Source organism: Bradysia coprophila, unplaced genomic scaffold (assembly GCF_014529535.1).
Source record: "Bradysia coprophila strain Holo2 unplaced genomic scaffold, BU_Bcop_v1 contig_232, whole genome shotgun sequence".
NCBI lineage: Eukaryota > Metazoa > Arthropoda > Insecta > Diptera > Sciaridae > Bradysia > Bradysia coprophila.
The window spans coordinates 5,420,816-5,436,017 of NW_023503493.1; the positions used below are offsets into that span (position 1 = coordinate 5,420,816).

General features: G+C 36.0%; 1 protein-coding gene across 2 annotated transcripts in view; it reads right to left on the minus strand.

Annotated features, from left to right (window-relative positions):
- The window catches only part of LOC119076040 (hemicentin-2), a 151,397-nt gene that overhangs the window by 36,248 nt on the left and 99,947 nt on the right, over window positions 1–15,202 (minus strand). For both annotated transcript variants that reach the window (XM_037182664.1, XM_037182663.1), the window contains exons 9-14: window positions 12,363–12,449; window positions 11,776–11,809; window positions 11,386–11,708; window positions 11,140–11,313; window positions 9,575–9,688; window positions 8,516–8,549 (exon numbers count right to left, since the gene is read on the minus strand). In XM_037182664.1, the coding sequence (XP_037038559.1) occupies window positions 8,516–8,549; window positions 9,575–9,688; window positions 11,140–11,313; window positions 11,386–11,708; window positions 11,776–11,809; window positions 12,363–12,449 (766 nt within the window). The remainder of the gene's footprint in view (window positions 1–8,515; window positions 8,550–9,574; window positions 9,689–11,139; window positions 11,314–11,385; window positions 11,709–11,775; window positions 11,810–12,362; window positions 12,450–15,202) is intronic.

The following is a 15,202-nucleotide window of genomic DNA, read 5'->3' on the forward strand; positions in this document are numbered from 1 at the left end:
TTGTTACGACTTGATGGCAGGATAGTTAAGGACCAGGATCAATTATAATCGAAAGGATTTTGTCGAGAATTTTTCGAATTTACAAAAATATTTTTTTTTGTAGTTTATCTTCTTCGTGTTAAGAAATATAAATATGGTTCCAATTCAATATTCAAGACCAACATCCACTGTATACGTTTGACATACGTGATCAGCGTTTAACTTCTGTCCCACTCGTAAGTTATTCACATTCCAAGTACATGACCACAATACGTACCACATGAATATTTAAATGTGACAATCGAAATACGTAACTACGTTTTCAATGTAGCTCACGTATAAGGAACAGTGCCCATGTATCATATACGTCAGTGAAGTATATTACACCTCTCCGAGAAATTTTACACATGCCCGGAGTATTGTCTGAATTTTCTTTTTCTGGGTGAACTTGCATTATGTAAGCAATAGTGATGGTAACACATATAATCTCAGTGTCTTCTGAAATTCCGAGTGTACTGAGAACACTCTCTGTGTTAGAGGTGCCATCCCAGCAAAGATTTTTTATAATAAGAAATACACGTCCTGAAGCCCGAAAGATGTCTGCCCGATGAAGTGCACGAAATCTGTTGCCAGCCCACCCGAAATTTCCACTGACATGATCGTATCAAATACATAACACGTGTCAGAAAGGGTATTTCATACGGGTCTAACGAACAAAAATGACTTCGTTCTTTACCTCTCTCCAGTATTCTGCTTTTCACCGTAATTCGGGTCACTGTTTTCGAGCTCGTCAACTTTTCTACCTCAACAACCTGCCTGCAAACGTTTCTCTGGGACATTTTGATGAAGTAATGTGAATTGGAAAGTATATAGTCACAGACATTCTTCTATTTATTGTACTGTTCTACACCCACCCCTACAACTTTTCTTGTCTTTTTATTCTAAAATCAAACCAATGACAATGATGAATATGGAGTATATGAATAGAAGCGCAAAGTAACCCGAAAATAATTCACCTGTGTAATTCAATTCTGAAATGTTCGTCGTAATTTATGTTGTCATACCATTAAAACGAAACAAACTTTCCCATCGAACTTTGAATTATTTATCACAAAAAGACTTAATCCCTTAAAAACATTCTGCACAAAACTAAACTAACTTTCAATCCCACTCGTCTCTATTTTATGTGCTGTGTACGGCGACGTATTTATAGATGTTCTTGTCTCATACTCTTCAGCATAATATTGTATTCTGCTTTATGCATTGACCCAAAAATAAGTTAAATGATTTGTCTTATCTAAATACACAAACAGTGAGAGAGAGAGGATGAGTCAAACAAATTATTATTTTGTTTGTGCAAAATTTTCGAAATTCAAAAAATAAAATTTATTTTCAACTCAAGCACACAATCATCATATTCAATCGCCAGATAAAATATTTTCACTAAATTTGAAAGTGATATTCTACTGCGCTCAGCAACTGATCTCTAAACTGTGTACACACAACATAATCGGAGGAAGAAAAAAAAGGAAATTTGAGCAAACAAATCCTTTACATTTTCGGCGATGAATAAACATTTTCTGTGTTTAAAAAAACGTTTCTTCCATTTTTCACGCTCAAATTGAATCCTCAAATTACTTATCGTTTCGGTTTGATTAAATATTTCTTATTTTCGGATCAGCTAAAACAATGGAAGATAAGAAAATCGGGTAGGGGGAAAAAACGGTTTATATAGATCTGAATCCGACGATGTTTACTCTCCCTTCCAGACGCTACCAGTGCAAACAATAATCGAATCACCACAAAATATCTTTGTTTCGGCTGGCGCATTTACAATTTATTTAGAGAAAAAGAAAAACCAATTCACGCAAAAGTAGTTCAAATGAAAGCTCAGCTCGGCTGAACATTTGCCCAGTGGAATATATTTATTGGAAGGAGTCAAAGTTCAACAATTTGTTGAAAGTAAACATTAATCAGACCGTACACAACGATCCGTATTGAATATAGGAATCCTTGTTATAATGAAATGGTAGACTGTTGTAGGAAATATTGCGAACTGGCTAACAGTTCTTTGAACAAACATCATACGTAACCGATTCATTAGATTTATTTCCATGCATCCTATTCGTTAGCTTCATTTCGCATTTACGAATTTTCATATCTTATTGAATCCATGTTGGAAATATGGAGTGGAACATTTACAGGAGACGACAACGAATTTTTGACATGACTTTGCTTCAGCTGTTTTTCAACTGGTGCACTCATACAAACAAAACTGTTCATACGTTTTTAAACGGTTTTACCATTACCTTGTCGTTTGTATTAGTGGACCAGCTGCAGCAAATTCATGTCTAAATTTCACTGACGTCCTTTGTATGTGAAAAGATGCACAAATGCACGAATGGTAAAAAAATTGCTTTCGGCATTTTACCGGAATCTTTACGTTTTTGTAATTTTTATGAATTAAATTGAAAGAGTTGGAACTTAAAGGAGTTTTCACCTATTAAGAATGAAGAGTACCAGCACAACAATATAAGATATCAAACAAAAACATCAATACGAATTCTGTAAATTATACGAAATTTTCGTTAAACATGTTTTTTCCCGTTGTTTGTTAGACTCGAACGATACGGAGAATCGTAACAGTCTATGAGGTGTACGCATCATCGTGTCGCTTTGAGGATTGACGTACGTTTTAGACTAAATGGAATACGTAAGCAGATAGCAGAGTGATATTGAAAATCTGATTTTATCGAAGTGGATCTAGTGTCTCACACTAATTTTCAACTTGACACCAATCTATCCCTACCCTGTACATTATTCGGTCTAAAATTAAAGAAAGAGGCTTGTTGGAAACTAGACATTAAAATAATTTCGAATCATATAGTTTCAACCGAAATGGAGACCTTCGCTTTGATAGCCCATGTTTAACCTAACAAAAAATTGTCTATTCTAAAGCTCACTTCTTCTAAAAAGCACAAAAGCTCACTTCTTTACTCGGGTATAAATTGCAGATTTTGCATGGAAAACTTACCGATAGTGTCGGTTTTTCACTAAAATATTATTCAAATCCGATTATAATCCAATTTTCTTTTCAAAATATAATTGAAACATTTGGTTTCACTCCAGTTAGTTTTGAAATTAGTTGGTTTTGAGGTTACTAAGTACTAAAAGCACTAAAAGTTGTGCGAAATCGGTTCTTACGACTTTTAGCATACGATTTTTATTTAGTTCAAAGTTATGTAAACAGTCCAAGGATCGGAAACGACATTTTCCTTAAGAGGGCAGACTAGGTGTGAAGTAGGCTATATATTGAAAAATTGGTTTTAAAATTAATGTAGACCATTTAATGAAAATCTGTTCCAGCAATTAGATGAGCAATATGTTTATCTATCTCTAAAAAATGAAAAACGATTTACAATAAGCAACAGTTGAAAGAAAACCGTTTTCCAAAAAAATATTGCATAGCCTAACTTTAAGCGACGTTCATATTTTGGAAATCGGTTTTCTTCCAACTGTTGCTTATTGTAAATCGTTTTTCGTTTTTTAGAGATAGATAAACATATTGCTCATCTAATTGCTGGAACAGATTTTCATTAAATGGTCTACATTAATTTTAAAACCAATTTTTCAATTACAGCCTACTTCACACCTAGTCTGCCCTCTTAACTCGCTCCTTGTTTTGAATAGATTCTTCATACTTACGAAGGCGGAGTTAAATCTCTCTCACCCACACACACACAAACACACAAAAAGTACTTCGTGTGAGAGTTGTGAGAGAGCGAGCTATCAAGTAAACAAAGCAAAAATCAAAAAATTCAAATTTTTCTCTCGCACGACTCCGACTTTGACTTCACTATATCCAACGAGTGTTCAAAGTACACATCCAAAGATCTCTATAATAGAGACTCTATTTGAGATTTACCGTCATTTTGGTGTCAATATTCTCGATAACCCGTGGGAGATTCACCATGGACATGGACACATGTGCAATTATGCAAAAGTGACAAAAGAGATGGGGAAAGGATCATTCGTATACAAATCAGCATCTAGATTACGACTTCCAACCTTTGAAAAGTCCATCAGAATGTCCACTAATCAATTTTTTCTCTCAAACGGAGAATTGTAAGTGGAAATCAAGCCTCAGAGATCATTCATAAATGATCCGCTTTTTTCAGTGCTGCCAGCAGATTTAAATCACTAATAACTCGCCTAATATGCGCTCCGAGAAGTCGAATATGTGTTCTACTCTCCAATTATGGGTCTATATGTGGGGTGGAACACATATTTGACTCACGAAAATGTATTTTTATCGAATTATTAACGATTTAAATCTGCTGGCAGCACTGAAAAAATCGGACGTCATTATTTATAAATGATCCCTTATGCTGCAATTACGTGGTTTTCCCCTCTTTACGATGCCAAATGACTAGTTATTTGCATCACAGGATTGACACCACAAAATCACAGTATACGTGTGAGTTTCAAAGACCAGTTAATTATAAGTTTCCTTGGGGTAGTTGTCATTGCATATGTTCATATAAATTTTTTAAATATTCCGCAAGGCTAGTCTAAATTATATTTTCATCCTGTAACAACATTCTCATTCTCTCACCAAATTTAGTTCCAAAACAGCAACATTCTCCATCATTTTTTCCCTTTTATGTCATTTTCATCATTTTTTCCCAGATGTGTCATGTCGTTGTACTGCCTTTGGCATTCATACGGTGCTTTCGGCATCCAATCCATACAGTTTTTTGGCATTCATACCGAGGGGGAAACGACTAGGGTAATTGACTACACACCCTTAAAGGAATTGCCGGAGCATCCGGTAAATAATTGTAATTCAAGGAAATGATAGAAATTGATGGAATTACAAGGAATTGACTGGAAGTAAAAGAAATTTATAGTATTTGAAACTAATTACGAGGAAATACGGATGAGTATAATGATCAAAAGAAAACCAATCCTAAAAAAAATTGCTCTTCTCACTCGCCGCACGTTTCGCGAATAACGATCATGTCGATTTGGATCGTTGAGCTTTTTGAAACGCTAAAACGGAATCTGATTATCGGCTTTGGTATTTAAAATTTAAAGCAAAAGAAAACACAGTTCAGTCGCTGGTTGTTTCGTTCATCATATTTATCCGAATTTCTTTTCATTTACTTGCAATTTCTATTATTTCCAGTCAATTCCTTGTAATTCCATCAACTTCTAATATTTCCTTCAATTGTGATTATTTACCGGATGCTCTGGCCAAGGTAAATATAGTGAGGAGGTAATGCCATATATAACCGAATGAGATGTGCGGTGACACGAAAGTTCGATACAAACGCCATCTCATCCCTTCGTTGAGAGTAAAAAATGGAAAAGAAAGTCGGGCCATCTGTTGTGAGATGGCGAAAATATTTTTGTGAAATACAAGTAAATCGTAGTCAACCATTTAAAAAAAAGATGTCATTGGCATCGAACTTATGTGCTAGGCCGCACGTCTAAATGGCATTACCTCCTCGCTATATTTACCTTGGCTCTGGCAACTACGAAACTGCACTAAATTCGATGGTTTTTGTAAATTTTCTTTACATTTGAACGGAATTAATCCGTTAATAAGAAAATAATCTGGTAATTGAATGAATTGAAAGAAATTATTAATTACTTGCCACTATTTTGGTCGGTGAGTTTCTCCTCGATTCATTCTAATTGCTTTCGCACTACTCTACAATATGTTTACTGGTTACATTAGCAAAATATTCAGTTCGATTTTAAGTTTTTTGGAATGTGACTTTTTGGTACTCTAGGATGGAAATTAGTATACTTCGATGAAATTTGTATTTGGCGCCCCTAGCATAGGCCTATTTGCGCCCTTTTGTCGATATGCCCACCCACAGAAAAATCCTTAGGTTAGTCCCTGGTTTCCGGTAACTTTTGACGCGTGATATTCAGTGTTTTCATGGTTTGGCGAGTGTAAAGGCTATTTCGTGCGAGTCCATCTTGCAAACACTAGGCATTTTTGCCTTCTCAAGCTTGTTCTTTTATTGTTATTTCGCTGCTTATAATACTTTTTAATAATCCTGTTTGATGCTAAGCAAAAAAAAAGGAAAGAAGATTTTCATGAGAAATCATCTTTCCCATGTATACCATAAATTTTACAGTTCTTTTTTACGACTGAACACAACATAAGGGGTGTGTTATATAATCATGTTCTACACTATAATGGAAAATGCTAAATAAATATATTTTTGTTTCGTTTCGTTATTTTATGGGTAGAAAATTCTTGCCTCTTGCATAAAATCGAATAAAGGAAAATATTTATAAAATGTCCAGTGTGCATGTATATACAACATATAATGTATATGCACAGGGCAATACAATACAACGTACAACATATGAAAACGAAATGGCTTTTGTTATAACGTAGACGAAAAACCCAGAATGCATGTATTATATCGAGAGTTGTATTAAGCGAGAACGGGAACAGGGCTTTTGCAAAAGTGCACCATAATATTAAAATGATAAAAAAAAAGAACCGGCGAAGAAAAAGAGTGTACGGTTGGTGTAGCATATTCAGTGTGGGTAATACTATAAGTATGTACATATATAGAGTGAGATTCATGCATCTAAATACTTTATGTATGTACCAAAAGAGTACATAAATAATGGATAATATCTTTCCATATAATACACAAAGTAGATCCATTATTATGTATTTTCCCAAAGCGCCAATATTCCGATAAAAATGAGAAAAATATCTTCTTAAATTGCTGCCATTAGCTTATCTGCATACAAGTCGTACACATACACACACACATCTACACAAATATGTATGTATCCGTAAAAGCGTAACGGATAATAGTACATAACGAGCACCAATTTATAATATCCAACTGATCTAACTATAAGAAAAATGTTTCCCATTTATTCGCCATGAATCAGTATCTGTCATGCTCAAGTTCAACGTTGAATATTTTGTTGTTGTTGGTGTTGTCAAAGAAATAATTGCATTGACTTGAAAGCGCATTACATCATAGGGAGCAATATTTTTTCGTTGACAATGTCATTATGGGTGCTTGAGCATTTCGTCGGAAGAAGATTGCATGAAAAAGTAAATAAGAAAGTAACTCTTTGACTATCTTATCATATCCAACGTTTAACGATATTTCCGTTTAAATAAATTCAATCAGTCCACCATTTGAATATTGTATAGGAAGCAGAGACAAGTGGTGGTTGATGAGTCGCAGAAGTGTATGCAGAAATGGATGCAGTAGGTAACAGTTTAACAACTGATTTTCGTCTCATTGAATAGTGTAATAAGTCGGAACCTCCACGAACAATTTGACGCAAACTCAACGGATGAAACCCTTTCTGGCCCGTCAGGAGAAGAAGGGACTGTTCATAAATGACATTGAAAAACAGAAGGTTTGGAAAATGTAGAAGAGATGCAAACTATCCAATGTTTTCGACCGCTGGAGTGAGGGGCAGATATTTGTAAATTTTGATGAGTAGGTGGTCGTGTCGCATTTTTTTTTTTGAATTGATGAGGACATTCAGGGATAGAGAACAGGAGACACAGAGATGATTTTGTATAATCGAGTAACTTAGTGCCAATCAGTTAATTTTAAACTTTCAACGAAGAAACGTTGATCGTTTATACTTCCGAACTTTTTTTCAATTTTTTCTTTTTTATTAAATTTTTGTTGAAGAAATCGTCTTTTATTTGAATGATTGAACGGCAGAGAGATTACTTGATTCTACATTACTAATGCGGCATTTATAGTAATCTACTGACTGTAATAAATCTATCACAATTAGTCGTAAACTAATGGCAGTGCTCTAATCTCTTATGCACCAACTTTACTGCTATTTCATGGATATTTACCAGAATGAAGTTATTTAACCAAAAAATAGGGAATGAAGTACCGGAAAAAAAATGTGGTGCCTCTACAGGCCAACGGAGATTTTCTATTAAATTGATGCAAAACTCTGCGATTATGACTACAACTAAGAAATCTGTTTTGGAATACTACAGACGACTGTCATCTGTTATCGACAACGACAGAAATAATAAACGACAAGCTCTGACTAATGAGGTCTTATATAGCAAAAAGCATGTTCAAAACAAGTGAAGTAAAAGATTTCTGAAATCAATCTATGAAAATCTTCGATCAAATGAGTTAATAGATCCGATGGTAAAACTGTTAATATGCCTTCCGTCTGTGACAGATTAACATTCGCTGAACACACCTAAACCTAACTACATCTAGGCCTCGAGGCCAATTCTTATAAAGTAGGTAGAATGGAGAATGTTTACATTAACATCGAATCAGAATAGCAGTTCAAAGGTAATTTCGTTAGATGTATCTCTTGTTTTCTTCGTCTTTCTTTTTAAATCTCATCCAATTTATAAGATACTGGACTGAATAATAAACTTAAGTGCTCCATTACAATCAAGTACTTTCAAAGCTTTCATTTCACTGACTAAACTTAAACAGTAAACAGAAAGGTAAATAAAAACAACTTAAAGTGATGGTGTACGTACCTATCTTTGTCTGATGATTTAAAGTTTCCTCTACCTGTGAAGGGAAAAGAATTTAAATTAGTTTGCAAATGGATTTTCTTTCGTCGAATTCAAGACTCGGAAGACCAGGTTTATCATTATTAATGGCCGAACATCAAAGATTTTAATAGAAAAATATTGGTCAGATGTAAAACCTTTGGCCAGCGACACGGACTCCGGATGAATAAATAAAGAGAAACACAAAAATGGATGCATCAGTCAACTTTCTTAGAAATTGCACAAAAGATGGAGCTGTTCAAAATGCATTCAATCGTGATTAACAGCGCCATCTGAAGTCATTTTATATTTTTTTTAAATAGCGAAAGACATCTTGAGGAAATGAAAATGAATTTCGTTGAATGAATTTTAGTTGTACGCATCATCTTTAGTAACTAGCGATCCGCTTGCAACACCTGATAAAATGTCCTCTGTTTTAGGAATTGACGACAAAAGTGAGAGGATATTTTTGGCAAATGCGGTCTTCAGATTGAGACACATCTGAGTTGATCACGAAGGCAGTGGCACCCAAATGTTCTAGTGACACCAACACAAAAACTTAGACAGGAATTTTCTGTGTACTAAAAATGTGATGGAACGTGTCACTGAACCGTAAAAAACTGCCAGCTAGCTGTCCCGGTTCTTTCAGAACCTAGAAAATTTGACGTTGAAACTAGTGAAGTAAAAGATTCTGTTTCAATCTTTTAAAATTACTTCAATCGAAAGTCGCATTGGATGTTTATGTAGAAGATATGCTTGCCATCTGCGACGATTTATAAGCCAATTACAATTGACTCAACTGTAACGAACAGTAACGAAAAAAGAACTCATAATTGGATACACATCTTTTGTGGCAGGGTTGACGAGTATAAATACAAATTATGAAAACTTGCTCTGCCTTTTCATGTTCTACCGAGAATTCCACAACAGAACGGAACAAAGAATTTTTTTTTTAAATAACAAAATTGGTTTTTTCATCTCTGTTCCATTTCAATGTATTTAAAGTTTCCCAACCCGCACATTCAGACCGCTAAATTTACTTACTTCTGAAACAGCATTTTCTCGTTCGCACACCGTAAATGCATAAGCAAATGAGTATTAAAAGTGCAGCCAGACTACCAACAGCGATTCCCATGAGGTAGCTCAATTCTAACGGATCTGTTTAAGAGAAGATAGTTTTTACTTTTGGTATTAGGAAATAAAAAAACGGGAAAATTGTGAATGTTGAATGGGCGGGAAGTGAATTTTTTTTTTCATTTAAAGTTTGTATCAAAAGACTCCAAATTCAATTAACGCAGACTTGATGAGAATTTCACCATCATCATCATGCACACTATAAACTACAATCCACTACCAACATACTTTTCTCTCGTTTTAAATACGTTCGGTAGTTGAGTTAACCTTGTGAACGAGACGTGATTACAATATCTTTGAAGCATTCCTTTGCATATGCATTTAGAGTCTGATTAAAATGTAAAACCAATTTTCCGGTCTTCCCTTGATGGTTTAGGGATATTTTAGACAGGAATTTTCAATGAAAAAAGAATATTTTAATGTTCACGTCCGTCCACCAAGTTAATATCAGCTGTTTCTCTAATACTTAAAGGTATAGTTGGAGGGTGCCCTTCTCGGAACGATTTTAGTATTTTTCATACAAAAATAACAGCTGACAAATGTGCGAGAGTTGAATTAAACTATTTTTAAAATTTTACTAAATTTTTAAAGTCGTTGAAACAACGCTCTACTGGTAATAAACCAGACGGAAACATCAATAAGTAAGAGAAAATTTGTGTGTAGTTTTAACAGTATATATGTCGTTCGACACACTGTCCGACTTCACTCAGATGGATGCTTTTCAGAAAGGTATTCGACCCTAGAAGCCAAAACCACTTTCCCAAAAAATTCTTCGAAGCTTGTGTGGCTAGTCACTAGCCTAGTGGGAGGTGATTTAAAACCTTCAACAGGCACTTTTCTTACAGAAATTTCTCTAGTTACACGAGCCGTACAGGGTCGTGTGGGGTTACATAACAATGGTAGTTTTATGTTGTTTCAGGGCATGATGTTTCTTATGGGGGTTTGGAAGCATCTACGATGAATTATGAGAGGTTGAAGTGTTTCTGTGTTCATATTTCATCGGATATGCTCATGTGACTGGAGAAATTTCTGTGAGAGAAGTGCATGTTTCCGGTTTTCAATCGCCTCTCACTAGCCACAAAAGCTTCGAAGAATTTTTTCGAAAGTGATTTTGCCTTCCAGAGTCGAATACCTTTCTGGGCAAATATAACGAATTCCACTGGAAAATGCGTCGGCTGTTTTTCAAAAGAATTCCTCTCACTTGACATGTCAGTCTACCTTAATGCCAGCAGTTCGTTGGTTGAAGTTAAAAGTAAAATTCAATGAAGTAGGGTGATGTCAATGCACCCATGTTTCGCAATCAAACCATCATTATAATCGTTATGCATAGAATATTGTGTTTGTGTACTTACGTCACCAATTTTAGCTTTTAATACTTTCGAAAACTATGAACACTATTCCTACTATATTTACGATAGCTTATTTCAAACAAATGTTGTGTATAAAAAGCGAAAAAAAACTCTGTTTAAATGCACCTGTGAACGTACCCTCCACACTCAAGTGAATGGCATGCCGGTCAATACCACGATCATTTTCTACCACCAAATAGTAGGGCCGTGAATCATGCGAATCGGTTGCTTTTATATGCAATGTAGCCAAGTAGCAATCCTCACGAGGATCTTGTGTTACGTCATCGACACTGTAGCGGTCTGTTAACAAAATTAACCAAAAAAAAACTCGTTTCAAGGACGAACTCGATTTCTACGGTCATCACATCTCACCAAAACTGTTACCAGCCTCCAATCGCATTGAACCCCATTCCCATGCGATGTGACGTGGTCGCGGATCAGCGCATACTACTAACGATAAGTTTGCATCGTCACCGCGGCGCACCGGCACATTATTCGTGCTGGGATTCGATCGTAGCACCAGAGGAGCACCAACCACTTGCAACGATATCGGATCGGAGGCTACATGACGCTCTTGTCCGTTTATGATGTTCGATGCGCGACATTCGTATTCGCCCTGGTAATCGTACGTAACATTGTCGATGACAAGACGAGATTCCCGGCCTCGTTCGAGATATGTGGAGCCGTGGTTGAATCTATTATGAAATGGAAATTAATTAGGTGATGGGTGACTGAGAGGATGGAGGACAAAATTTTAATTACTTTTGGACCCATTTGTATGTAGGTGGTGGATTGCCTGCAATTGGAATTGGGGAAATGATTAGCGAAGTTAGTAAAACAAGAATTTATAGCAAAAGGGCCTAAATTAGTGAAAATGTTGTCTTGAATTTTCACGACTTTTCACGAATTTGCGTGAACTTTTCACGAATTGTTCATGAATTTTGTGAAATTTTACGAATTCTCGCCAATTTTTGTGGATTCTCACGAATTTTCAAGATTCCTGTGACTTGTGAAAATCGCTAAATTAAAGAAAATCCATGAAATTTCACACGAAAAGACGGAAGTCGAAATTCCACCATCGAAAGAAGTACAGTCAAAGGCAGTCAATTTTCAGCATGAATTTGCTTCAGCTGTTTTTCAGCTGATCCACACAAACAATCACAACCGTTTATAAGTCTTTATACGGTTTTAACACTACCACGCGCGTGCGTGTAGCAGCTTCAACCGTTTAAACAAGGAAAACCAGTTTTGATTGTATGTGTGGATCAGCTGAAAAACAGCTGAAGCAAATTCATGCTGAAAATTGACTGCCTTTGACTGTATAAAACAAAGCTTCAAAAATGATGTACCTTCTCCTACACATTCGAATGCTGCCGGACTGAATAGCGGAGCTGTGGTCAATCGATCGGGTCCTGCTGACAATATTCTTGGAGGATCTGAGGAAACAAATGTTTCAATGTTAAATTCATCGACAATAGAACGGTATGCATCCAGTACAATCAAACAAAATCGTAAAGCTAAAACGAATTGTTAATTAAACAAGAAACATTCGTCTCTCGAACAAGTGCCAGGTAATTTCATAATCAAAAACAAGCGACGTAAATTGTTAATACCGTTCCCGAATTAGCAGGAAATGCTGTGCATCCACGGCTAGAAAACCTACTTCATTCTGACTAAGCTCATAATTTCATTATTTAACTCGGCGTTTGTTTATTAAGCGCTTCAATTGTACAATCCATTCGGTCTCTGGTTCAAGTTTCCGCACAACACCGATAAACAATTCAATAATTTGATTTATCACATTTCTCACTGACGACGAGTTTATTAGATTTAAGTGCATTGGGGAAACCGGGAAGAAGGCATACAAATAGAACCGTGTTTTTGTTGGCTTAAGCTGAGAAATTAAAATTTATTTAGGAAATTAGCTAAAGAAAGACGAGTAAACAATTGGTCCTTAGTGAAAATTGAATTGCAGAAATTCAAAAACGTTTTCAAATGTAAATGGCAAGGAAATCAATTTCGTTTGGAGAAAATACGGTTTTTAACTCCATTATTAAAATATGCCACTCGCATCGTATCACCAACGGAACACAATTAGTTATTTATGAAACAAGAATCGTATGAAGTATGTTCGAATGAACTCTTCCTATGCCAAGACAGTGATCATTATACGACAATACTGGTTTGGGCACCGTTGCATTCCTGAGAGAATAGTGTGCAATACAAATGTTAGCGACAAAAAAAATCGTAAGCATTTGTCACATCTCAACAGGCAGTGGCAAAAACAATTCACAATATAAGGTGACTAGTTCTAGCTTTATGCATGGACATGTTAAGAGGGATTCTTTTGAAAAACAGCCTACCGAAATCGGACGCATTTTCCAGGGGACTTTTTTATATGTGCCTAGAAAGGTATTCGACCCTAGAAGCCAAAACCACTTTCAAAAAAATTCTTCGAAGTTTGTGTGGCTGGTGAAAGGTGATCAAAAACCGAAAACTTGCACTTTTATTACAACAATTTCTCCAGTTACACGAACCGTACAGGGTCGTGTGGGGTGTCATTAGAAAGGTAATAACATGTACTATTGAGTCGTATAAGACTCTTTGGGTTTAAAATTCATCGACACTGAAATATGTGTAGTTGAAGTTTTCAACCGAAGACTTACACTGTTCTTACTGAAATTTCTCGAGGTACACAAAACGTATATGGTCGTGTGGGGTATCATTTGAAAGGTAATTTAATGTGCTTTTGGGCCAATTAGGGTCCTTTGACGTTTGGATGCATCTATGATGAAATATGTACACCTAAACATTTCAACTTCTATTTCATCGTAGATGCATCCAAACCACATAAGACCCTATTTGGCCCAAAAGCACATTAAATTACCTGCCAAATGACACCCTACACGACCATGTACTTTTTATGTACCTCGAGAAATTTCAGTAAGAACAGTGTAAGTAAGGCTCGGAACGGGTCGGGTTCGGTCAGACCGGAACCCGAACTTGATTTAACCCGAACCTGAAAAATTATTTCGGGTTCAACCCGAACTTCACCCGAACTTGAATTTTCGATTTCGGGTTTAACCCGAAGCTGACCTGAACCCGAAATTGTTCAACCCGAATTTGATCCGAACCTGAATTTTCAATTTCGAGTTCGACCCGAACCTGAACTGAACCCGAAATTTTAAATTTAATCAGGTCGGGTTCGGGTAACCCGAAATTTTTGACTTTTTTTAGTGTAATAAACGCTCAAAATTTCGGGCTACCCGAACCCGACCTGATTAAATTTAAAATTTCGGGTTCAGTTCAGGTTCGGGTCGAACTCGAAATTGAAAATTCAGGTTCAGGTAAAATTCGGGTTGAACAATTTCGGGTTCAGGTCAGGTTCGGGTTAAACCCGAAATCCAAAATTGATGTTCGAGTCAAGTTCGGGTTGAACCCGAAATAATTTTTCAGGTTCGGGTCATGAATCCGGTTCAGGTCAACCTGAACTAAAACAGGTCAACCCGAACCCGTTCCGAGCCTTAAGTGTAAGTCTTCGGTTGAAAACTTTAACTGCACATATTTCAGTGTCGATGAATTTTAAACCCAATATGTCCCTAATCGGCTCAATAATACAAGTGATTACCTTTCTAATGACACCCCACACGACCCTGTACGGCTCGTGTAACTGGAGAAATTTTTGTAAGAAAAGTGCAAGTTTTCGGTTTTTGATCACCTTTCACCAGCCACACAAACTTCGCAGAATTTTTTGGAAAGTGGTTTTGGTCTCTAGGGTCGAATACCTTTCTAGGCACATATAAAAAAGTCCACTGAAAAATGCGTCCGATTTCGGTAGGCTGTTTTTCAAAAGGCGTTATATGTAGTAAAAGGACGCATACCCCTTCACTAACTTGTAGCCTACATTTAGGCGGGAAAATATTCGTTTTTTGATGATTTCTCTGAACAAAAATGTGTTACTTTTAAAGGAAATATTGGTTTGTGGGTGATAGCTAATCCCACTTGGAGAAACCTTTGCAGATTGTGTAAATTTGTGTAATCTTCACATGTTTTTCCAAGTGGGATTAGATATCACCCACAAACCAATTTTTCCTTTAAAAGTAACACATTTTTAAGTGTTTTAATGGTTGTACTTTAATGGTTTATCAAAAAACGAATATTTTTTCGCCCAAATGTGGGCTACAAATTT